The sequence below is a fragment of the Eurosta solidaginis genome, chromosome 2 (assembly GCF_040869045.1).
Source record: "Eurosta solidaginis isolate ZX-2024a chromosome 2, ASM4086904v1, whole genome shotgun sequence".
In the NCBI taxonomy this organism is placed as follows: domain Eukaryota; kingdom Metazoa; phylum Arthropoda; class Insecta; order Diptera; family Tephritidae; genus Eurosta; species Eurosta solidaginis.
The window spans coordinates 95787886-95814329 of NC_090320.1; the positions used below are offsets into that span (position 1 = coordinate 95787886).

Consider the following 26444-nt stretch of genomic DNA (forward strand, 5'->3'; position numbering starts at 1 on the left):
TTTAAAATACTCATTAGCACCTTTCATTTGATGCCCATATCGTACAAACAAATTCTAGAGTCACCCCTGGTCTATCTTTATGGCGATATCTCGAAAAGCCGTCCGCCTATAGAATTAAGGCCCACTCCCTTTTAAAATACTCATTAACACCTTTCATTTGATACCCATATCGTACAAACAAATTGTAGAGTCACCCCTAGTCCACCTTTATGGCGATATCTCGAAAAGGCGTCCACCTATAGAACTGAGGCCAACGCCCATTTAAAAACTCATTAAGACCTTTCTTTTCATACCCATATCGTACAAACAAATTCTAGAGTCACCCCTGGTCCACCTTTATGGCGATATCTCGAAAAGGCGTCCACCTAGAGAACTAAGGCCCACGCCCTTTTAAAATATTCATTAACACCTTTCATTTGATACCCATATCGTACAAACAACACATTCCAGGGTTACCCTAGGTTCATTTTCCTACATGGTGATTTTCCCTTATTTTGTCTCCATAGCTCTCAACTGAGTATGTAATGTTCGGTTACACCCGAACTTAGCCTTCCTTACTTGTTATTAATTAGATTTTGTGCCATTTTGTGCGTTTTCTGCATCCTAAACTTAACTTCTTTGGCATAGTTTTCGACGTTATAAATTGGGTCAATTTTTTCTTTTGTTAATTCATTAGGCAAAGTTGCCTTTTTCCCAAAGACTAACTCGTAAGGTGAAAATTGATTGTCGAAAACTGTGCTACTCGTAGTATTGTGTAGGAAAGTAAAGTATTTTAAATAAACATCCCAATCAGAAAAAGTGTCTTTTAGATATGCACGTAAGTACTCATTAAAAACTCTATGATTACGTTCAATCGTGCCAACAGTTTCATGATGGTATGAGTTGAAAAATTATGTTGAATATTTAAAAGCTTTGTTAATTCTTCGAATAATTTATTTTTAAATTCAGTACCTAAATCTGATTTTATGGCATTCATTGTGCCGTAACTTAAAATGAACCCTTCAAAAATAGCTGAAGCGATTGTTTTTTCCGATTTTTCTGGTACAGCGACTGTTAGCAGGTATTTAGTCATGTCGCAAATCATGGTAAGTGCGAACTTGTTACCATATTTGGACTCAGGTAGGGGTCCTATTGTGTCAATTACTAGTATATCAAATGGTTTACAAGGAGTTGGCGTTAAAACAAGTTTTTCTTTTGATTTAGGTTTAACCTTGTTTAAAAGACAATCTTTACAATTTTTGATATATTTCGATATATCACGAGTCATGTTCTTCCAATAAAATTTTGTTCGCAATTTTGCGTAAAGTCTTTTCATTCCGCAATGTCCACCAGAAATGGGATCATTATGGTAAATTTTCATAAGTTTTAATTTTCTTTCTTCGTCTGTTACTGTCTCCACTGGATCTGTTAGTATAATTTCTAATGATTTTAAAATTTTATTTCCAATATTTTTGAAATTTGTAATAGTATAATGTTCGAACATAATATCGTTTTTAGGCCATTCAATTTTCTTAATCTTGTGTTTGCCGGCTTCTGATTCAAGCCTCGAAAGTAATTTCTCTAAAGTCATTATTTCGTTAACAAGCTCAAAACTAAGTAACTCGAGCTTCTTATGTTTAATATGCGCAAAAATTCTTAAATTTGTTGTTTTATTATTTTTATCGTACGTAATTGCGGATCTTATTCGTGGAACTTTTTTCGAAAAATTAAATGAAAATTTGTCGTAGACATGTAAAGTAATTTGTTTTTCGTTGTTTTTGTCTGTTTTCCTATGTAAATTTTTATCGTTTGCCTTTTTTGTCATGGCTCTTGTCGGTACTGCCAAAATTTGTTTGTTAGCTTCTTTAATCTCATCGATTGTTATACGCGATAGTGCATCAGCACAAACGTTTGATTTACCTTTTATATATACAATAGTAAAGTTATATTCAGATAGTTCCGGTCTTATTCTTGAAAGTTTTGAAGATGGGTCTTTCATGTTGAATAAGTATTCTAGAGGTCTATAGTCTGATTTTACAATGAAATGGGTGCCATAAGCGTATGGTCGAAATTGCAAAGTAAATAGCTAAAAGTTCTAATTCTATAATGGGTTTTTTCTGTTCGGCTTTATTAAATGCTTTAGAAGCGAAACAAATTGGCAAATCACTACCTTGTTGTTCTTGACTCAAAATAGCTCCACATCCAGTTGTGGAAGCATCAACTGTAATAATGAATTGTTTAGTAAAATCCGGATATTGAAGTAATTTTGGTGAAATTAACGCTGCTTTCAAAGACAAAAATGCTTTTTCGCACTCAACATCCCATACAAATTCAACTCTTTTTCTGCTTAATCGGTTTAGAGGCGCTGCCAGAGACGCAAAAATAGGTATAAACCGTCTGTAATAGTTTGCAAACGCGACAAATCGTCGTACCGCGTCTTTATCAGTCGGTTTTGTATACTTTTTAATTGCGTTTATCTTAGAGTCGTCTGGCAACATAACCTTTGGCTGAACATTTATGACCTAAAAATGTAACTTCTGGTCGTAAAAAGTTGCATTTATTTGGGCTAAGTTTGAGATTAAAATATCTACAAGTACCGAAGACTTTTGAAAGATTTTTAATGTGGTGTGCTTCGCTACACCCTATGACGATAATATCGTCGACGTACAAAAATGCGACATTGGGTGGTATACCCGAAAAAGCTATGGTCATCATTCGCGAGAATGAATTTGGTGCTATATTTAAGCCGAATGGAAGCACTTTCCATCTAAATGCGCCACGGTCAGTGCTGAAAGACGTAATGTCACGAGAGTCAGGATGCAAGGGGATTTGATGAAATCCTGAAAAAAGATCTAATGTGGAAAAATACTTTGCTCTACCGAGATTGTCTAAAATATCGTCAACTCTAGCTAGTGGGAATTTATCAGCAATGAGTTTTTTGTTTACTGCGCGAAAATCTACGCACATCCGATATGCTTTTTGACCATTAGTATCTTTCTTTGGGACTACAATCAAAGGACTATTGTAATTCGACTAACTGGGTTCAATCAAATCATTGTGTAATAATTTATTTACTTGGCGATTTATTTCTTGGCGTTGAGAGTATGGCAATCTATAGTTTTTAACATATACCGGTTCGTTGTCTGTCAGTCTTAGTTTTTGCTCATTTTGTCCGTGTCAAGAGCTAAAATGTCGGCATAATCTATGCAAAGGTCAATTAATTTACTATGAGCATGTTGAGGTATTTGATTTTTTAAAATCGAAGTTAGTTTTTTCGTTCGTTCGTTTTCTGTTTCTGTCTTGTTAATTGTATAAACATTGTAGTTTGAAAGTTTTTCTGTCCTAATACTTTTTCTCTTCACATACTTTATATCATCCGTGGTATTTATAACTTTAATTATAGGGTTACTGGAATTAACAATGCACCTAGCTGTGAAAACACCTTTTTCAATTTCCTGCGAGTCCACGAAAAGTGGTTCGGGTGAATCTCCTAAATCAAAAAGTCTGAATATTTCACATCTTGGTGGAATGATAAAACTGTCGCTTTCTGTTCCGTGTAGGATTGGTATCGCAACTTTTTCATTACCTACCCAAAAGGAAATACTATTTCTTTCATAATTAATAATGCTTTTGTTAATTTTCAGAAAATCTTTACCCAGTATGCCATCGGATGGAATATTAGTCTTCATTTACTACGTGTAAAGTATGTTTAATAGAAAAGTTAGAAAAATTTAAATTTACGGTAATTTTACCTAAAGTCGAAACTGAATTAGAAGTGACAGCGGTAATGTTAATAATGTCGTTTGTATTTAATGAAATATTGCTGTCTAAACAAGATATCTTTATTAAAGAAATGTCCGCTTGAGTGTCTACTAGGAAAGAACAAAATTTTTGTGTCTCGTTAAGTTGTAATTCTATGAAATCTGAGTAATTTAAATTTAAACAATAGATGGCTATTGGTGAGGGAAGTTCGCTTACTCGCTTAATTCGTCCTCCCTCAGTGTTCGCTCCTGGGGGGCACTGGCGTTTAAAGCGCGAACGTTTGCGTTTCTACCTCTACCGTTGGATGATCTAGAATTGTTACCTCTATTGTTACCGCTGTTTGTATTTGAATTGGAATTTGGACGTATATTATTATTGTTGTTATTTTGGTATCTATTTCTGTTATCATAGCGATATCTCTGATTATTGTTACCGTTATAGTTACTATTATATGAAAATGAACTATTATTTCCATAACCAGTATAGTTGCGGCTTGGGTAAAAACCTCGATAACTACCACGTGAATTTCTGAATGTGTTGTTACCACGTGATGGAAAAGCTAAAACCTGACGTTCAGTTACTTCGTTGTTTTGTTCTACAATTAATTTGGCTACTACGTCTTTCGGATCAGTAAATGCTGTTGAATCTAAAATGGTTTTTACTAAATTTGATTTTGCATTTAATCGACACACGTTAAAAGTTTGTTCGACTGCCATTTCGTAAGCTTTCCTTGAGTGATCCCTTCAATAATAAGAGACCGCTCATCAAGTGAGTCAGCTAAATCTTCAACTTTTTTGGCAAAATCTGTATAATTGTTACCGTTAACGTGCAACGCTGCGATTCTCCCTGCTACAACTTTCGAGTTGTCTGGTTTGATCCTATTACGTAGAGCTGTTTTAATTTCGTTAACTGAATTTATTTGTCTTGGTATTGCTTCACGGGCTTTACCCTCTAATTTTGATTTTAAGAACGCTATAAAAGTATCATTTAAATCCGCAGTAGCGAATTTTCCAATAATGCAATTTTGTCTATAAAAGAATCAAGTGCTAGATGATCACCACTGTAGTTTTTAATAGAATTAGCACATGTGTTAATGAAAATTTTCTTTTCCTCAAGTGTTGCCATGATTTGATCGTTAAAATCTGGAGCTGAATTAGCAGAAGGTGAGCCCACGCTTGTACTATTTGGATCGTTAAGATCTGATTTTGAAGTAAAAGAAGTTGAAATTAAGATCGCGAGTTCAAATCGAGCTTAATGCCTAACAATAATTTTTTATCATTATTATTGTTATGATAAATTTTTTCTTAATTGAAAAAATTTTTAAATTAGAATAGAAGAAAGAAAAAATGTTTAGACAATTGCCAAAGCTCGTTGTATAGATCCATTTCGGGAACTACTAAATTCCTTCATCGGCAACGTTTAGGCTCCGCTGCTATAACCATTCAGCCACCACAGCGGTTTTTTGTTTGTCTTCATTAATCCTACTTCTATTCTGGTTCGTGCCAATTGATATTCACAACACTGCGACATCTGTTGCAGAATGGCTGTGAAAATTGGACTTGTTTGTTGGCTGCCATAGTGTCATATTTTATTGACACTTTTTTCCCCGTGCTCTGGGATGTATTAACAATTTTTGTTGTTATATCGGCCTACCTCGCGATCTTAAAATCAGTAGGCCGATATAACAACAAGAAGTTGAAATTAGTTTTGCGCTATTTGAATCGTTAAGATTTGAATCTAAATTAGAAGTTGAATTTTTAATGGAAGAATTTTCGAATCCTGGAAAATCTGTTGATAAAGAAAATCTATTTTCCTGGTTTGTGACTGCTTCTGTCGAGGATGAAGCTAAACTTTCGTAGCTTGATGCTGAATTATCGGAATCGGATTCTGAGTCTGAATTTTTTTGCACTTGCTTACCACTTCTAAGGTACATATGTAGTTGTCAGAATAGCACCAATAATTCAGTTCAAACTATGAAATTAATGAAGTACTTATTTGAATGTCTGAAAATTTTTTTGCACTTGAAATGTTGAGAAAAAGAAAAAGGAAATTTTGTATAAGAGAACTGATTTGCACGTGAATAGTCACTAAGGAGTATTTAACTATTTATTGGAAGAATTAATTTAAACTGCAGTAAACTTGTATGAAAAAATCTATCAAAAGCGATTGATTTTAAAATGGCTCAAAAGTATGTGTATTAATTGGTAAAATTCTCAAATGTATTCACGGACGCACCGCTTTATTCAAAAAAAAATCTCAATTTGATTTTTCACGGAACCACCGCATGTATTAAAAATTGAATTGGTTTTTCAGGGCACCACCGCATGTAATAAAAAGTTAATTGGTTTTTTCGAAAACCACCGTAATATCAAAATCCAAAATTTATATTATATGCTAATGCAACAAGTATATTATATGAAAAGCGAATGCATTGCATTTAATGGGAATTAAATGTTTTATATACGTACATATATGTCTAAAGAAAAAAAACTGTAAGCAAAAGAATTTTAAATACATACATATATATATTTTTAATTGTCGCTGCTGCTATAAGATGGTTGCCGCTGATGTCATCAATATTACTGCTGCCGGAGTTGTTCCTGCCGCCGATGTTGTTGCTTTACGTGTTAAAGTTGGTGGTGGTGGAAAATTACGTTGAATTGTGTATGTATGTTTTTGGGTGCCGTTATGCGTGGCGTGGTGCGAGTGCCGTTATGTACAGGCCCGTTGGTTTTTCAGATTTGTTAAATTTTGAGTAATTTTGTTGAGTTTTTATTTAAGAAAATGTCGTAATTTGTTAAATTTTAATTAGGAAGAAAAATGTCGTAATTTGTTAAATATTAATTAGAAAGTTGTGTTGTAAGTTTGTTAAATTTTAATGTAGGAAATTATATCGTAGTTTAGTAGAAATTTATTTAGAAAATTATGTATTGTACTTTTATTGTTAAATTTTAATGTAGGAAATTATATCGTAGTTTAGTAGAAATTTATTTAGAAAATTATGTATTGTACTTTTATTGTTAAATTTTAATGTAGGAAATTATATCGTAGTTTAGTAGAAATTTATTTAGAAAATTATACTTTTATTGAATTTTATTTAGAAAATTATTAAATTTGTTGTAGGAATCGTAGATTTAGAAATATTTATTAAATTTATTTATTTTATTGATTTTATTAAATTTTAAGTAGAACACCACGCACTCATACACCAAGCAAAAACATCCGATCCAGCACGATGCCAAAATGAAAAAGGGCGAGGCTCCAGCCTCACGGTCGCCATATAATGCATCCAAAAACGTGCCCACGGGCATGTACGTAATGGTGCACTCCGATGAAACGATTCGATTAGATTTCCTACCTCGAATTGTAATTAATGTTGCAAACGTCACTTCGTTCATTTCATTTATATAAATGTTTATTATTTGTTATAAGTTTTTTACAGATTTATTAAAGTTCACTACAAGTAAAAGTAACTTGAAAATTTTTAAAATGTTTTATATTCAATTTAAGATGTCCACTCGCTGTCTCTGTCCAAATTTTAATAATCATCCAGAGGCGAATTGCTCTGTGTTCAAGTTGTTCCACACCCGTGAGTAGACAGCGGGTGTTGCAGCAACTTGAACACAGGGTGACATTTTATTATTTATTAGGGCTCTGTTGCAAACATATCATGCATTGGACGATTTGCTGCTGGCTTGCTCAATTCTACTAACGATTTGTTTGACATCGACAAACAAATGTCGTCAATCCTTATCAATGCTTCATTGTAAATTTTTAATGTGAATTCCAACTCCTAATTTTCAGTATTTCGACGCATTTGGTTTAAAATATCATCTTCCATATAATCTTTGAAATTATTCCATAATTCCAATGGATTAGATGGGGAGCACATTGCAATTATTATCTAAAATAATGTTCGTATTTGATGTGGACTGGCTATTACAGCTGAAATGGCAAGCGTATCTTCCCAATGCTTATCATCCTCCAACAAATTTAATTGTTGACATGCTTCACGATAGTTAGCGCACAATTCACCATTAATTGTTCTTAAAGCTTGGAATGATGTTGGGCCACGAACATTAATTAACAACAAACGCAAGTAAAAACACTCTGCATTATTTGGATGAACTGCATAAATGCGTCCTAATGCATCTGTTGAGAACACATTAGGATAACCTTGAACTGGTTTTCCTTGTTTTCGCCTTTGAAATGTTTTCCTGGATTTATCCCATGTGAAATATTGTGGCACTTCTGCATATAGCAATGTTCTTGCAAAATCGTTCGATTGACATAAATGAAAAAAGACAGTCAAAGTTGTAGACGGTGCACTTGCTGCTCTAAGCGCTGCATTTTCAGTAGTAAAATAAACGAGTTGGCCATTTTCAAGGTAAACCGCTAAATGAACGACTGTTGGATGTATTTCGTGTATTGGGAATGAAAAAATTCGCCATATCGCTTCGTTACTGCTTATATAACGCCCCTTTTGACATTTTTTAATCTCGTCGTTGTCATTTTGGACTGCACCGAATACAGCCATATCGCTTCCTTTATTTACATATTTGCAAATGTATTTAATTGATTTAACGGAATTACAGTAGTCCACGTTAATATACGCTTTGAATGTTTTGGACAACAATGGACAATATGGAACAATCCAACGATTGTCAACTTCAGCATTTTGATTTCCCATCTTAATTATCGTTGATTTACCATTGTTATCAGTGGATCGACGACGATATGCCGGATATCCATCATCACCTGTGACCGTATCCGAAATTAATCCTCGGGGGTATCGCTTCGAACATTTTCCATCAATCATGCATAAAGCATGCACATTCAATGCACCGCAAAGGTCCATGTATCATATCTTTTGTGACGACTTCGGACAAATCTGGATCAATCATTTGAAACAAATGGTCTTTGATTTCACTCCATTGTGGATTGCATGTAAAAGTAATAAACAGATCCGGCCATCCATAAGCGCGAACATACGCCATGGCATCCTGCGCACATTCATACCAGTATATGTTGCTGGTAATATGATCATTCTACCGATGTCATTCACATTTCCATCGTTATTCACTGCATCCCGAAGTGAATGTATTCCTCGGACCTTAACTTAGTCTGGTTGAATTTGATATAGTTTAGGCGCTCGGTCTCAATTTTTGCATACATATCCACGACAAAGTAGTGGAACAATCTTCTGCATTTCAGAATGTGAGATTCTTCATCTTCACGAATCATTAATCAATATGAATAATAATGCATAGCGCTAACCTTTTTATTCGTTTCTTTTGTTGATGTGTAAACATCTTTGCTCACGGTATGGGGGAATTTGGAATGTGAGATGTAAGATGTAAGATGTAAGACGTAAGATGTAAGATGTACGATGTAAGGTATGGGTGTGTATGGGTATGTATATGGAGGATGATGGTATGGATACGGGGGATTTAAGATGTAGGATGTAAGATGTATGATGTAAGATGTAAGATGTAAGATGTAAGATGTACGATGTAAGATATAAAATGTAAGATGTAAATTGTAGGGTATGGATGGGTATGGGTAAAAATATCGACAACGATTTTGATATAGATTTCGATATCGATAGCGATAACGACTTCAATATCGATAACTTAAAAATAGGTGGTAGATCTACCACTTTAGTGGTAGAAGTCCGAACACAGTTGAACTGCATACAAATTAACGGAACATAAGCGTCGTTTGTATAACAAATGCAAAGCAGTAGAAATGTTCAGCCAGCAACGAAATGTGACATACGTTTGTGTATGTGTGCTGAAGCATCGCTCATAAACAGTGTACAAACCTCGGTGTCTATGTTTACTCTCCTTCGAAAAAAATGTGCAACTTAGCAGCACGACACAAATCGAAAAATTCGTATATTTATTCAAAAAATGTTGTACACATGAAATGATTTCGAGACGCTCGCCACCCCGAGAAAAATTACCACTCATCCGCACAGCTTCCTTTTGATACCCATATTGAAGTACTCATTAACAGCTTCCATTTGATACCCATAATGTAAAAACACATCCTAAGGTTATTCGGATCCACGTTTTGGGCATTATCTCGAGACCCTAGTCACCCAGATGTATGAAAATTACCCTCTGCTAAATAACTCATCAACAGCTTTCATTTGATATCCATATTGTATAAACACATTCTAGGGGTATCTGGGTTCACGTTTTGGCCTATATCTCGAGACCCTAGTCACCCAGGGGTACGAAAAATGATCATGTACTAAAGCACTCATCAACAGCTTTCATTTGATATCCATATTGTATAAACACAAAAAAAAAAAATGTTCAGAAAAAACAAAAGAACAATCTAGTGCCATATGGGTGTTATTAAATACAAGAAACAAATCACCTTCTACAAATTAAAATTTTTTATAAAATCTTATGAATTCAATTGGAGGCTGAAATAAAGTCCGTCCGATACAATACTCTTTTATTAATATTTGATTGGAAATGCTTGAAATTTTTAATCCGTTACGCTTGACGGTTTTTATGTCGTTAATTATAGAGAACGACTTTTCTGCGGCTGTACTACTGTGAGGTAATATTGCTAAGGAGCACATTTATTCACTCAAATTTTCAAAAAAAAATGTCTTCTAGAAGACACTTTTCAGTTCCAAATTTTATCCACCCTTTAAGAATATCGTCGGAAAATATCTTTTCTAGTTTTTCCTTATCATATAACATTAATGATCGCCATTCGTTGTTAAGAATTTCCATGGAAGTCTTGTGAAATGGAAAAGCTTTAAGTAAGGGAACAATCGTTGTCATTTGACTAGATTGAATATTTTTTGCATAAAAAAAAAGGTGTAATTTTTCGTCTTCGAAACTGAATCGCTTCTTCTTAATTTTCTTAAAAAGGCAAATCTTGGTAGATTTTTGGGCTTTGGTGGTAATGGGCTAAAAAGTTGGTAGATCTACCAATAAAGTGGTAAAGTCCGTGCACTGGCTACAACAACCACCTGGCTACAACAACCTACCGGCAACAACAACCCACCGGGCAACAACAATTGCCGGCACAACAAGAGCAACAGGCCGCAACGCAAAACCGGCTCTTACACCAGCGACAACACCATGAACAACAGACACCAATATTAACAACAAACTTGGGTGAGTCTGTTCCAATTTAACCAAAATTTGAGATTAAAAGCGTTTGAAAATGTTTTTTTACCTAGTCCCAAGCTCCGTCTTGGGGATAATTTATTTTTTTTTTTTTTGATTCATTGCAATTGTCTTTCATTTGAATTATATACCTATCTTGTAGAATAAAGATAAAAATCTTGCTTTTGCATTTTTGTTCCTTTTCTCTACTATTAGTATAAACGCAGGTTTGCATACATTAAAATGTTAGAGTTCTAATATTATGTACGTATATATTTATAACTACAATGTTCGTTAATAAGAGCCAGCAACTAAAACTGTATTAGCTGAAATTTAAAAGCAATAAGTATACACTTTAGAATAAGTTAACTTTAATTAATAGACGTCCATAAACGTTTTTACATTCATTCCTTGTTCAATTGTACTTCTCCAAGTTTTAGTAAATAGCAAGTTTCTCTTTTCTAACACAACTCAAAAAAAAAGATAGATAAGGACAACTTGAAATAGGAGAGAAAATTTATAAAAGAATTACATCTTGAATTGAAAGAGAATGAATTACACATATAATAAGAAAAGGAAGGGTTAATTAGAAGTAAGTAGAGTGTATGCCATTAGCTATTACTAGTTCATACATACACAAATTCCATGCAATAACAGATGTATTTACATAGGTGATGTAGCATATATATATGTATGTATGTATAGGTATATAAATACCTAGTTCTTTTTGCTAAACATTACGACACAAGTAAGCGAAATAAGCACATAGTAGGGATAAGATCAGCCTGTTGAGATCGTTACAGTTTTTTTTTTTTGATATCTCCATTTTCTAGTATGTACTTACCAGCCTTACTGAACATTTATTAATTGATTTACATAACATCAGGCGTAACAGTTACATACATATGCCCATAACCATAAATTGTTAAGTGTGGTTGTATATTCAGCTTCCTTTCTTTATATATCTACATTTTTTTTAAAGAGGTAATTCTATACTTACATCTATTTCTCGTTCTATTATCGTCGATATATACCCCATCCCCTTTACCTAACCTCATTTATTCACACACATAAATTAACATAATTACAATAACATACTTACGAATAAGGCCGTTACAAAATAGACTATAAAATAAACTAAATTAAAATAAAATAGACTAAAATAAAATAAATTTAACTAAAATGAAATTAAAACCAATTACAAATAAAGTAAATTCAATATACCCCCCCCCCCCTTTTTTTTAAATTATATTACAACTCGAAAAGAAAAAGAAATAGATTAAATATGTCAGTCGGTTTTTTGTCTCTACCCACTTTCGGTGCTGTATTAATACGATAAACTGAAGATGTAATCCGGTCAGATCCTAGCGCGTTTCCTAAACCATACAATTAGGATTTCTTTTGCCTTAAGGTTTTTTTTGCATAACTTTCATCAGTTCATAGTATAACTTTAAGTGCATTGTATTTATTGTCATGTACACACGTATAGTGGTAATCAATCAAGTATTAGATCAGAACAGTTGTAAAGAACGCTGTCTTACAAAATCAATCTCAAAACAGACTTAAGTTTTTTTTATTAACAGGTATTGCGAATAAGACATACAATTAGCGATAAATGATGAACCAGTTTTTTTTATCTTGGTTTCGTAAGATGGACCATTAGTTAGTTCTAATCTCCAGAGGTTTACCTAGTATTGATTAAATAAATATTTTGTCTAAGTTTTCTCTGAAATGAGCTATAAATAAATTTTTGTATTATATATGGGAATGCTGACGTCTCTATTTAGAAGGCACTAGGTAACACAGGTAAGGCGCCACCGAAAAATTATGTGCGTCGGTGGCCATGGATTTTGAGGGTGGGGTTATGCACCGGGCGTCGCAACAACACCCGCGGCGCCCCCTATGTATATTCGGCCCTTTTATTTTCTCCCCTTTTCAGCCTTTTTTTATTTAATGTTTTTGTTTCAGCAAAAGTAACCGGCCATTTCCGGTTCGTTAAACTTCTTTTGCGTTTGCCCTTTGAATTTTTTTTTATTTTTTTTTTTTCTCAAGTTTGAATGTTTAACGGTCTGTCCGTGGCATCCGGTTCGACCGTATGTCGTTTTATTTTGAAGTATAAGCGTTTTGAGTCGGATCTGCGTTTCTGACGGTTTTTTTTTTTTAAGGCATGATATGACCTTTTTTCTGTTTATGGCGCAGGACGGCAAGGTTGGCAAGAACCCCGCCCACCCGACATGACTAGCCACAGTGCACCACTAGATCATGCCGAATGCCTTCCTTTCTGCTCCCAAAGAAAATGCGGTACCATAACAGATATTCAATTCAATTTTACTTCTTTCTTTATCAAATTTTTCACAACAAATGTTTTTCCCTCCGATGCCTTTAAATTTTTTGGGATATCTTGCAACTTGATTTTCCAGCAGTTGTTTTGGAACATATGTTTCCCGAATAAAACTAACCGGACTACCGGTATCAGCCATAGAAAAAAAATTGTCGGACATAAACTTATTATCTATCCTGAAGGTGATACTTACTAAATTGAATGCCTTTATTGCATCGCTACATGAGTGGTTATCATCGTCATCTTTGTTGTCATCGTCGTTATTCTCATCATCATCGTCATAATTATCACCATCATTATCATTATCATCATCGCCATCATCGTCGCTATCATCATCATCATTATCACCATCATTATCATTATCATCATCGCCATCATCGTCGCTATCATCATCGTCATCATTATCACCATCATTATCATTATCATCATCGTCATCATCCTCGTCGTCATCTTCGTTATCATCATCACTGTCATCACTATCTTCCTCACTATCACCATCGTTGTCGTTTTCACCATTAACATTGTTTGCTTGTTGTTGCTTTTGTAATCGCAATAGCTGTCTGGCCATCGGCGGCATCGAAAGGACATAGCAGTGCAGGAATTCCCTCTGTTTGTCCCATTTCCGTTTACGTTTATTTACGGCCGAAGCAGCAGCATTAAAAACGGCGGCGGAACTTGTATGAGTGGCAACCGAAACATTTAATTCTGTGAAATAATCGGCAGCGGTGTAAACAAATGTAGCCGCGTCGGCAGTAGAGGCAACATGAAATGCAGTAAAGGCAACATGAATGGCAGTGACGGCGGTAGCACGAGCAACAGGAACGGCAGTGGCACCAGTGGAGGTTACCTTGTTGGATTGAGCAGAAAAACTGTCAATAGAATTGCCTGCACCTCCTATATTCGAATTATTGTCGTCTTTCATGCTCAATATATTCATCATTAGGCGGCGTACTTGTGCTGTTATGGCAGTAGTAGGGAACTCCGCATTTTTTCCATTAAAATTTTGACTATATCTTCTATGGCATCGGCCATTGCAAGATAATAATAGTGGTTTATTCGTTGGGTTCTAATACACCTGAGATGTTAAACTAGACCAATATATTTACTTATTTCAGCGGAGATGCAATTGAGTTAATAAACACACACTTTTAGTCGTCCAAAATCAATCTATATTTCACAACCGGAAGTCGACCATCTTATTATTCTTCTTCTTTAGTATTCTCCTTTTACAGAGTCGCCTTAATCCTCAATATCTTACATTTCTGAATCTAGCACCTAATTTAATACAATTCGCTATTTGTTCAGAGTTACCATTTTACAATAATGTATGTTTGTTTGCATTTATGTCGATCTGTCACCACCTTATAATATTCTACCCACAGAAAAACACAAGTAACTTTTATTGTTGCGGAGCTGGCAACACTATTCACCACTTTCGTATGTTTTCGTTTGTTTATTTATTTATTTTTTATCTACAGGACATAGTCCTCACAGATAGGTAACCATTGACATAATAATAATAATGATGATAATAATAATAACAGTAAAAATTTAAAATAACAAAGATAACAAAGCAATTACAATAAAATTATATAATTACAAGATCACAATACATAGAATTCAATATAACAGATGCAGCGCATTATATACATACATTTATATATTAATCGGTCAATGAATTAAACAATTGAACAATTATACTGACCAAAAAGCAAACACTTAACTAAAGGATATAGGCGCATAGTCACAGTCAAAATAAAATAAGTTTAAAATTTAGTAGCAGCTTTCTCAAATTCCTGAAGTATACAGAAGTTGAAAAGAAATTTAATACAGAGTTAGAGGGGGTCGGAACACATTCGATTTGACCTACGTGGTTAAGGTGGTAAGCAGATATTTTTTAATTCCGAATATCGAGTCGCAAGAGTCTAAGTTTTTACAGTGTTTATTGAAATCCTATAATAGGCTACAAGCGGTTCATGCATTTCAAAGTCTGATCTACAAATAATTATGTCCAGTAGTTGAAAATGTCTAGATGGTCTGACTAGAACATTGAACTGAATTTCGCCGAGCAAGAATGGGCTAGATATCATCCCTCTTAAAAGTTTTACTATAAACACGACACCAAGCATCTCTCTACGGCTCTGTAACGTAGGCAACTGTAAAAGTTTCAATCGTCTGCTGTAGGGCGGAAGATTCGGTGACGTATCCCAAGGTAAATGTTTCAAAGCGAAAATCAAAAATTGTTTTTGGACCGATGCCAGTTTATCACAATGAACCTGATAACGTGGGGTCGAGATTAACGAAGCATACTCCAATATGGGCCTCACCAATGATGTAAAAAGAATTTTAGTAACATATGGATCGTTAAACTCCTTGGACCATCGCTTAACAAACGCCAAGGTACCTTTAGCCCTATTTACACAAGATTCAACGTGTGATTTTGAACCAAGCCTGGTGTCCATTAATACGCCTAGATCAGAGAAGCTAGTGACTTGCTTAATAATGTAATCACCAAGCACGTAAGCATGGGGATGAAAGGGTTTACGTGTAAAACACATGAAGTTGCACTTGGATATGTTTAATGACATGATGTTCACATTACACCATTCTACTAGGTTGTTAAGATCCGACTAAAGAAATGCTCTACAATCTAGTGAGCTGATAGGCATAATAAGTTTGACGTCATCCGCGTACATCAACGGCTTGCAGTGCTTCAAAAGACTTGGTAGGTCGTTAATGAAAAGTAGGAATAACAATGGAACAAGGTGGCTACCTTGCGGAACACCAGAAGTGACATTTAAAAATGAGACCAACTATTTTTAAATATAACGGTTTGCTTTCATCCATATAAATAAGAAGAGATCCAAGAAAGAAACAACGGTGGAAAGCCCAGTTGATAAAGTAGTTTGTACAAGAGTACGCAATGAGATACTTTATCAAAAGCTTTGCTAAAATCAGTGTAAATAACATCAGATTCACAATTAAACTTGAAGCTGTGAGATACAAGGGTTGTGAATTCGGGCAAATTAGACACAGTAGATCGCTTCCCAAGGCAGTCGGTTCTATGTACCGGAGCGACTCGGGATTTTTCCCGACCAAGTACTGTCATTTCAGTGTGACCCCATTTAATTTGTTTCGTCCCTCCCACAAATTGTCATCCTCCCAGCAGCTCCTTGCAGCAGGACTGCTACATATTCTCTTACTCCGGGAAGGTATCGAACCCAATCCGGGTCCGTCTCCTGACCCCGGTCCTGAGAAATGGTTTTGCTGCATTTGCCAGAAAAGAATCTTTTTAGGACGGTCATACTCTGTTCAGTGTGTCTCGTGCAAGGGATGGTTGCATCGGACAGGTTGTTCTGGGCTTGATCCCAAAACCCGACGTCCACGTAACTTTTATAAATCTTTTGTGGCTCCTTGCTGCTCACGCCCAAGGGCGTCCCGTAGTCTACGCCTAAGCGTATCCCCACTACCTTCCAGCAGCTTCGCTGCTCAGCAAGCCACAACAAGTACCCGCTGCTGCTCGCGCCCCACGGCGCCAACAACCCAAACAGCTGATACCACTCATAACTACTACCTTCGTAGTAGAGCTGGTAGCAATGCTGAGCATCAGCCCCTGCCCCCGTCTTCTTCTCCCCCCCCCCCCCCCCCCTCTTTTCTGGCAGCAATCGTGCAGGTCAGGGAAACAGACTCTTAGTCCCTGCCTCCGTTTGCACCGTCTGCCAGCACAGAATATATAGGTTTGCGACATCCGCTCAATGCAGCTCCTGCCTTGGGTGGTGCCACTTTCCTAGATGTTCTGGTCTCCGCGACGGCAACCCCTCGACGGGTTTCATCGCGCCATGTTGCCAGGTCGCAAACCCAAATCAACCGGGTACCCCAATGCTTGCCCAAGGGCGCCCAGTCCCAAGGCCACAACAGCAATTGCGTCCTGGCCTTCCACAACCTAGGCGTAGTCACCCCTCACTTACCCCTAGAGTGGCGGCGTCACCCCTCATGCACTTCAGAATTCTGCAGCTCAAATGTAATGGACTAACTGGGAAGATTACGGAGATAGTCGATTTCATGAAGCGGCACAACATCCGCATTGCTGCGATTCAAGAGACTAAACTCACAGCAAGATCTGCATTGCAGACCTGCTCTGGTTATAATGTCCACAGGAAAGACCACGAGAGCGGAAATGGAGGCGGCCTCGCGTTTATTATACACCACTCTGTGCAATATCATATATTTGATCCTGGCATCGACCGCAGTGACAATGTCTTAGAACGTCAAGGCCGATCTGTCCGGTCAGACGATGCAAATCTAGAAATCATCAACATCTACATCCCTCCTGTCACCTGTTGCCCCAGTGGATACCGCCCGAATATCGAGGCCTTACTCACTGGCAACAATCGCATTATCTTAGGCGATTTCAATGCCCATCACGACCTATGGCATTCAAACTTGCGGGCGGACAGTAGGGGTGAGATGTTGGCGGATCAAATAGACGAAACGACGTTCTGCACAGTAAACGAAGACGCCCCCACACGTATGGTAGGTAGCTGTCATAGCTCGCCAGATATCTCAATCGTGAGCGCAGAACTCGTAAACTGCGTCAACTGGCAGCCGATGGTAGCATTGGCATCCGCCCACCTAAATAAATAAATAAATGTAAGGCGCGATAACCTCCGAAGAGATCTAAGGCCGAGCTTCTCTTCCAATTTGCGTCGTGCTCCTCTTGATTTTTCCCTACAAATTGGCCGGACGGGACCTACATGTTTTATGCCGACTCCGAACGGCATCTGCGAGGCAGATGAGATTTCACTGAGAGCTTTTCATGGCAGAAATACAATCGGAGCGCTTGCCAGACACTGCCGAGGGGCGACCCCGCTTAGAAAAATTTTCTTCTAATTGAAAAATTTTATTTCTAAAATTTTGATGTTGCTTGGCCCGGGAGTTGAACCCAGGGCATACGGTGTGATAGGCGGAGCACGCTACCATCACACCACGGTGGCCGCCGTCCACCTGCCCATACTTATTTCGTTCGAACGTACCGCCGACTTCATCGTCACCGAAAAACGCACTTTCATAAACTTTAAAAAAGGAAAGTGGGAAGAATATAAATCTGCAACAGACAGCAGCTTTGCTGCCCTCCCTATCCCGACTGATGCCCGCCAAGGGGAGCGTGCCTTCCGCAAGGTCATTGAATCCGCCTCGGCACATTTCATTCCCGTCCCCGGGAGAATTCCGGAAATCCGGCCCCACCTCCCGGCGGAGGCCGCGAGCTTAGCGAGGGAACGCGACCTTATAAGACAGCTTGATCCAGGCGACCCCAAATAAGGGATATAAACCAACGCATCAGATTGCTTGTGGACGAACACAAGCGGGCGAAATGGGAAGAGCACCTAAGAGGTTGTAACCTCTCTACCGGTGTAGGTAAACTTTGGTCCACCGTAAAGTCCCTATCGAATCCGACTAAGCACAAAGACAAAGTTTCCATCGCCTTTGGCGATAAGGTGCTGTCGGATGCGAAAAAATGCGCGAGCGCTTTCTGCCGACAATATATAATGCATCCTACGGTCGACAAAGATAGACGGAGAGCCAATAGACACGCACATAAACACAAACTCAGCGCGTCACCAATTACCATCACCGCTAGAGAGGTTGAGGACGCCATTGGTCGCGCTAAACCATCCAAAGCAGTGGGCCCAGACGGCATAGCCATGCCGATGCTTAAAAACCTAGGGATAGAGGGTTTCAAATATTTAGCGCATGTCTTCAACCTGTCTCTTTCCACCTTTGTCATACCCGAGAAGTGGAAAATGGCCAAGGTGGTCCCGCTACTAAAGCCTGGGAAACCAGCTAACGTAGGTGAGTCATATCGTCCGATATCTCTCCTATCGCCAGTGGCAAAGACGCTTGAAGCCATTTTGCTCCCTTATTTCCAAGCACATTTGCAGCTAGCCCCTCATCAGCATGGCTTCAGAAAACTCCATAGCACTACCTCCGCGCTAAATGTCATTAGCACCCAGATAAATTGCGGTTTGAATCAATATCCCCACCATAGAACAGTACTCGTAGCGTTAGACCTGTCAAAAGCGTTTGATACGGTCAACCATGGCTCGTTACTGCAAGACCTGGAAGGGTCTACCCTTCCCCCATGTCTTAAAAGGTGGACCGCAAATTATCTGGGTGGTCGGCAGGCATCGGTGCAATTCAGAAACGAAACATCAAAACAAAGGAGAATTAAACAAGGGGTGCCACAGGGTGGTGTCCTATCCCCGCTTTTGTTTAATTTCTACATATCTAAGCTACCTTCACCACCGGAAGGAGTCACAATCGTTTCCTACGCCGATGACTGCACAATAATGGCCACAGGCCCAGGCCCTAAGATCGATGAGCTATGCAATAAAATAAACGGCTATCTCCCTGATCTCTCCAGATTTTTCGCCTCGCGAAAGCTGGCATTGTCACCGACTAAATCTTCCGCGACCTTATTTACAACATGGACGCCCCAAATGTCGACCATATTGAACATCCACGTCGATGGCACTACGCTACCGACTGTCCTACACCCCAAAATCTTGGGTGTGACGTTTGATCAGGATCTACATTTTGGTGCGCACGCAACCGCAATTGTTCCAAGAATTTAGAGCCGTAATAAAATCCTCAAATCCCATGCTGGCAGTACCTGGGGAAAAGATAAAGAAACGCTCTTGACCACATACAAAGCAATTAGCCAGCCGATTACGTGCTACGCGTCACCCATATGGTCGCCAAGCCTAAAAACCACCCACTGGAAGAAACTACAGGCCTGCCAAAATACTGCTCTCAGAATCGCCACGGGCTGTCTTCTTATGTCCCCAGAACACCATCTACATAATGAGGCGAGAATACTCCCCATCAGGGAGAGAAATGAGATGCTGACCAAACAGTTTCTGTTGAATACCCAGAAACCTGGGCATCCCAACAGACATCTGATTGACGAACCAGCACCGCCTAGGCGCCTAAGGAGTCATCTCCGTAAGCATTTTGAGGAAATACGGCACCTGAGAACCCAGCCGTATGAAGCGGAAAAACACAAGCAGGTCCTTGGTGAACTCCATAGACAGGCGTCGGACCTTTATGTCGGGAATTGCCCGGTGAATCCAGTACTTGAAGAAAAATATCCAGAACTCGCAGAAGAGGAACGCATACTCCCCAGGGAAACGCGTGTCACTCTTGCTCAACTTCGTTCTGGATACTGTAACAGGTTAAACTCTTACCTATCCAGAATCAACCCTGACATACAAAATGTATGCCCTGCTTGCAATGTGTCCCCACATGACACCAACCATCTCTTTAATTGTAATGTGGAACCAACGCCTCTAACACCCCTTTCCTTATGGTCCACCCCTGTTGAAACGGCAAGTTTCCTTGGACTCCCGTTAGAGGATATTGATGACAATTTGTGATCGGTCGCGGCTATTAGGTGGGGCGAGCATTGCTACAACAACAACAACAACAACAACAGACACAGTACATCTCCCCTTATAAAAGCCGTGTTGTGATAAGTCAATCACCGACAATACACTATGCGCTAGTTGCTTAGTGATTATGGACTCGAAAAGCTTTGGAACAACACTCAAATTGGCAATTCCCTTATAATTTGTGACACAGGATCTGCTACCACTTTTATAAAGAGGAATTATAAAGGACTCCTTTCCACTGCCTGGGAAACATCCCTTGTTTCAGGGAAGCGTTGAACAGAAAAGCTAAAGGTTGATAAAGGTATGGAGCACATGTTTTAAGGACAATTGATGGAATCTGGTCAGGTCCGGCAGAATAGGAAACCTTTAGTTTTTCTAGATGCATAAAAAACATCCTCCGCGCGAATACTAGGGACTGGCACTGAATTCAGCGAACACAGTCTAAATGGGTAATCCGAAGGCACCGAATCAGATGTATTAGATTAGTTCGATTAGAAGATCGTTAAACTTCTTGTAGAAGGAAATCTTTTAATTTTTCTTTTGGAGTTAACGAAGCTGTAAAATGACTTAGGTTTGCAAAAAATTTGATTTTTAATCCTATCAATATACACTTTATAACAATTGCCGTTTAACGAGTTGTACTTATGACGTAAAACAACATAAGTAGCATAGGCAGTACTGGATCCTGAAAGTTTGTATCGCTTAAAAGCGCGCGTCTTGCGATTTTTGAAACGTTTGAGCTCTTTGGTGATCCATGCAATTGACGAAGTAGCTGTAGAGCTATTCGCTAGCGGTATGTAGTTATGAGTTAAGGTGTAGAGTACATTGTTAAAGTGAAATGTACTCTCATCAATATCACCGGTGTATTCGGGCCAGGTTATTTTTGACAATTCACTGATTAGCGCAGACCAATTAGCTTTCTTGAACAGAAACCGGCGAGATGTCTCTCCCACGACCTTCTGACCTTGGCAAATAAGACTATAAGACTCAAAATAAAAGCAAGAGCAAGAGCTGGATGATAACCATCTTCAGGCAATACAAATGGAACGGAGCAATTCAAGGTATCGTCTGAATATCAAATCTAGACATTTCCCGTATTTGTTACGAATATTGTTTAATTGATAAAGTCCTGAATCCGCAAGTTCATCTAAGAACTGAACGAGTATATCCCGGGCAGAAGCAGGGACCATTAACCCATCTACTAGACTCCAAGCCACGCAAGGTAGATTAAATTCGTCAAGCAATATGATAGATTCAGAGGAACTAGCCATAGAAACAATTGATTTCACTAAAGAGGAATGTGTCAAATAAATGGAAATACCCGATTAGGATGGTATATAGGTGACAACAAAATATTTAAACGTTGTGGACAATTTTACGCGCACGCAAAGAAACTCGAGTCAGCAAAATGCACTTACTCTGCAGAAAAACTGGTGTGAACGGCAATCAGCACGCCACCACCAATTCTGTCCAGTCGGTCTTTTCTAAAAATCTGAAACGATTCGTATATTTCGGAGTTAAAAACAGCTGGCTTCAACCATGTCTCAGTAATACAAGACCGTCATAATAAGTATAATTACTCTTGAAAAGAGTGTTCAACCCCTAAACCTTGTGATAAAAAGAGTCAGTTAAATTAGACGTATAATTTAAATTTAAATTAGACTAATTTTTACATTTCTCGGCCAAAGCTGTGAGTCCAACATTTTGTCCGCATCAGCCGCCGGAACTTCGATTTTAAAGTTGACTCTACTTATCGATTCTATCGCCACGTCCTTTTTGATTAATTTATGGCATGAAATATATTTTGACTGAATATTAGTTTGCTTGGCTATATAAGTAGATTTGTCTGTTGTTTGAACAGAAGGCTTGAATGAGCTCACATGAAACCATTTGAGTTGAACAGCACCATCGAGCTCACAACTTGTATTTGTGCCTACAACGACGCTACGTGCTATGTTATTTATATGTTTTTTTGAATGATTAGCATTCGTTTGTGATACATGCATTGCGTTAGTGGGGTTAGTGGCAGCGTTATTGGTGTTGGCGAGAGCAGAATTGTCAGCAAAAGCATTGCCGTGAGCAGCAACTGCATTACTAGTAGCAGTAGATTGTGTACGAGCATACACGATGGTAGTATCATACGGGGACAGAACAACATCCGCATACGAAGGAGATATGGGCGCAGCACGAGCTTTCGATGTTGCATTATTAGATGTCAGTAACACTGATCCAGGCATAGGAGTGGTAAGCAGAGGAGCAGCAGACTGCGAACGGTGATAAATAGGCAAAGGCGAAAAAGTAAATAAATCTATTGTCGCATGAGGAATATCCACTTTATTATTGTTGTCCGAAATGGTAGCGCGAGAACTAACAGCTGTTTTTAAGGCACTAATTTCAGCAGCTAGTTCACCAATATTAATATCATTGTTGTTAACACTATTAGCTTTGCCTTCATTATAGTTGGATTTATCTTTCCCGTGTGCTATTCAGATCATTCAACTGCATAGACAAATCTTTAAATTTAACTTCAAAAGCTGTCATGATGGCTTCTAGCCCCAGTTTTTGCCAGACAAGGACAGAATCGAACGCCTTAGATAATCTGTCAAGTGCGTTCACACACTCAGGACACAGATAGCGAATGTGGTAATTAGCTTTTATAATTTTGACATCGTACTCGGTTATTTGACCTTCACAACAGGCACGGTGAAAACGCTTCTTACAGAAGCCATTGCAAGGCACAGTAGTCGTGTCATTACGGCCACAACCTTTATCGCACTTACCGCAGAAATCATCCATATTCAAATAATTTATTACCAGCTGTCAGCACGGGAATATGTATGGGTTTAGCAAATAAACGAACCACAGTCAGTGTGTATGGGCAGTACACCCTGTTGTGGCTTTTAAATAAAAGCAAATTGCCGGCAGCAAAAAAAAAACCCAGCTTACAGCTAGAGAACAAAATCTTTCTATACAAGAATCGCTTCACTTGATCTGATGGTGTTTTTTGTGTCCCAGGTGTATTGCACTATATTTAACGTTGTTAGCTTGAAAATATTAATATAGCGTCAAACTGAACAAATTTGACAATATAGCAGATCGATCAGAAACTTTTCCCTACACGCACCAAGGTTGCCAGATCGTATGTGTCGTTAATTGCAACAATAGTACCAATCGGTTTTTCGCAGATAACTTTTAAACGAGTTGGACATGGTACTTGAATTTTTTCGCCTGTTTTCAGGGTTCTTGTCACAGTCGCTACAGTAGCTACGTGACAATTGCTCAGTACCAATACTTCTTTAGTGTCTTGCCATTATGCGCACAACAGTTCAGTTGATGTGCATTTGAACTCCGTTTCACCTCTCTTCAGTTTTTTCCCAGAGAACTTAGGCATATCTTTTCTGGTATGTTATCTGCTATTGTGCAATTGCGACAAGTGCAAAAGTACAATACGTGGAGAAGTGTCAAAAATTCGTTGTGAAGGGGTGTGTGGGAAATATTATCATTTAGCACAAAAATGCTCTGGCATAGACCAATACAGTGTTAATAAATTAGACGAGTGTAAACTGCTTAGATTTATGTGTATTGATTGTGTGCAGTATGTGCATAACGTAACATTCTAAAAGATATGCATGTGGTAGTGAGCAAAAATGGCAAACAACTATCTGAGTACGGGAATGAATTTTATAATGCTCCCAAGAAACATGAAAGAGAAGTAAAGCAAGTTTTAAAAGCCCTGGAAGTTGCATTTAGCGACAGAATTAAGGCAATGCAAAAAGCGCAAGAATCATGCGAAAAGAGTGTTTTAGAAGTGAACAAAATACGGGAAATTGCTGAAGGCTTCAAGCGAAGCAGCGAGCAGGTCTGTGATGAGTTGAAAACAAACAAGGATGACAATAAGAAAATGATTGAAGAAATAAGTAAAGAGAATAAAAAAATGTGCAATGAAATAAAGAAAAATGTTAAAGTGTCATACACAGCGATAACAAAAAAAAGAAATGTTGCCAGACATTAGAAATAAGTATCCCTTAGTTGTCAAGCCGAATAAAAGGCAAAATATTGAAATAACCAAAACTGACCTAAACTCGAAAATTGATCCTAAAGGGCTGCAAATAACTAATATAGTAGCAAGGCAAAGCGGAGTTGTTATTGTTGAAAGCGAAAATGATCATGAGCGTGACAAAATAAAAAATGCCATTGAGAGCAATCTGGGAAATAACTATGAGGTTAAGATTCCCAAAAATGGGAAACCAGCAGTCATGGTGACTGGTATAAATTTTAAATATAGCGACGAGGAACTGGTGCAAAGAATTAAATGACAGAACATTTGTTTAAGTGAAACGGACATAAAAATTGTTAAGCAATATGAAGTGAAAAAGAACGCGAAAAACTACTATAATGCTGTGATAGAAATGAATGTTGAAGCGTGCGCAAATGTACTAGCTGGAGAGAGGCTTAATGTAGCGACAGAATTAAGGCAATGCAAAAAGCGCAAGAATCATTCGAAAAGAGTGTTGTAGAAGTGAACAAAATACGGGAAATTGCTGAGGGCTTCAAGCGAAGCAGCGAGCAGGTCTGTGATGAGTTGAAAACAAACAAGGATGACAATAAGAAAATGATTGAAGACATAAGTAAAGAGAATAAAAAAATGTGCAATGAAATAAAGAAAAATGTTAATAGTGTTGAAGCCAAAGTGTCATACACAGCGATAACAAAAAAAGAAGTGTTGCCAGACATTAGAAATAATTATCCCTTAATTGTCAAGCCGAATAAAATGCAAAATATTGAAATAACCAAAACTGACCTAAACTCGAAAATTGATCCTAAAGGGCTGCAAATAACTAATATAGTAGCAAGGCAAATCGGAGTTGTTATTGTTGAAAGCGAAAATGATCATGAGCGTGACAAAATAAAAAATGCCATTAAGAGCAATCTGGGAAATAACTATGAGGTTAAGATTCCCAAAAAAGTGAAACCAGCAGCATGGTGACTGGTATAAATTTTAAATATAGCGACGAGGAACTGGTGCAAAGAATTAAACGACAGAACATTTGTTTAAGTGAAACGGACATCAAAATTGTTAGGCAATATGAAGTGAAAAAGAACGCGAAAAACTACTATAATGCTGTGATAGAAATGAATGTTGAAGCGTTCGCAAATGTACTAGCTGGAGAGAGGCTTAATGTAGGTTGGGAACGTTGCCGAGTATATGATGCAGTGCAGGTATTGTGTTGTTTTAAATGCAAAGGCTTCAATCACAAATCGGCTGATTGCATAACATACACAGCATAAACATACACAATGCATAAAGGATGCAGTAAACAAGTGCATTAACTGCATACGAGCAAACAAGGAGCTGAATGTAGGACTTGACGAAAGCCATGATACTGTGGATAGAACTTGTCCCGTATACCAACAAAAGCTAGATGCAGGGTAAGGAAAGTTGTTTATTAGCAACCAAAGAAAATCCTTACTGCAGCGCAAAAGTCAAAATATTATTTAAATCGAGATAGCAATATATACAACTTGGAATGCATTTATCTTAATATTAGTAGTATTATAGCAAATAAAATCGAGCTGGAACGTCTTATTGAAATAAGAAGACCAAGTATTGTGTTATGTACGGAAACGTGTACAACAGAACATATCTTGGATTCTGAACTTAGTATTCCGACCTACAAATGCATTCGTTGTGACTCTCAAAGTAGGCATACTGGCGGTGTTGTGATGTATGTGTATGAAAATATACAATTTAGCATAGTTTGTAAAAAGCTATCAACA

At 37.8% G+C, this 26444-nt stretch overlaps 1 protein-coding gene across 9 annotated transcripts in view; it reads right to left on the bottom strand.

Moving 5' to 3' along the window:
• Positions 1 to 26444, bottom strand: part of TM9SF4 (transmembrane 9 superfamily protein member 4) — an 884035-nt gene that overhangs the window by 832786 nt on the left and 24805 nt on the right. For 7 of the 9 annotated variants that reach the window (XR_010949598.1, XM_067766009.1, XM_067766006.1 and 4 more), the window contains exon 2: positions 13412 to 14690. The exons of the other annotated variants lie outside the window; for them this stretch is intronic. Coding sequence is in view for 6 of the 7 variants with exons in the window: in XM_067766009.1 (XP_067622110.1) it covers positions 13412 to 14158 (747 nt within the window). In the remaining variant the exon portion in view is untranslated. The remainder of the gene's footprint in view (positions 1 to 13411; positions 14691 to 26444) is intronic. 9 annotated transcript variants of the gene reach the window in all.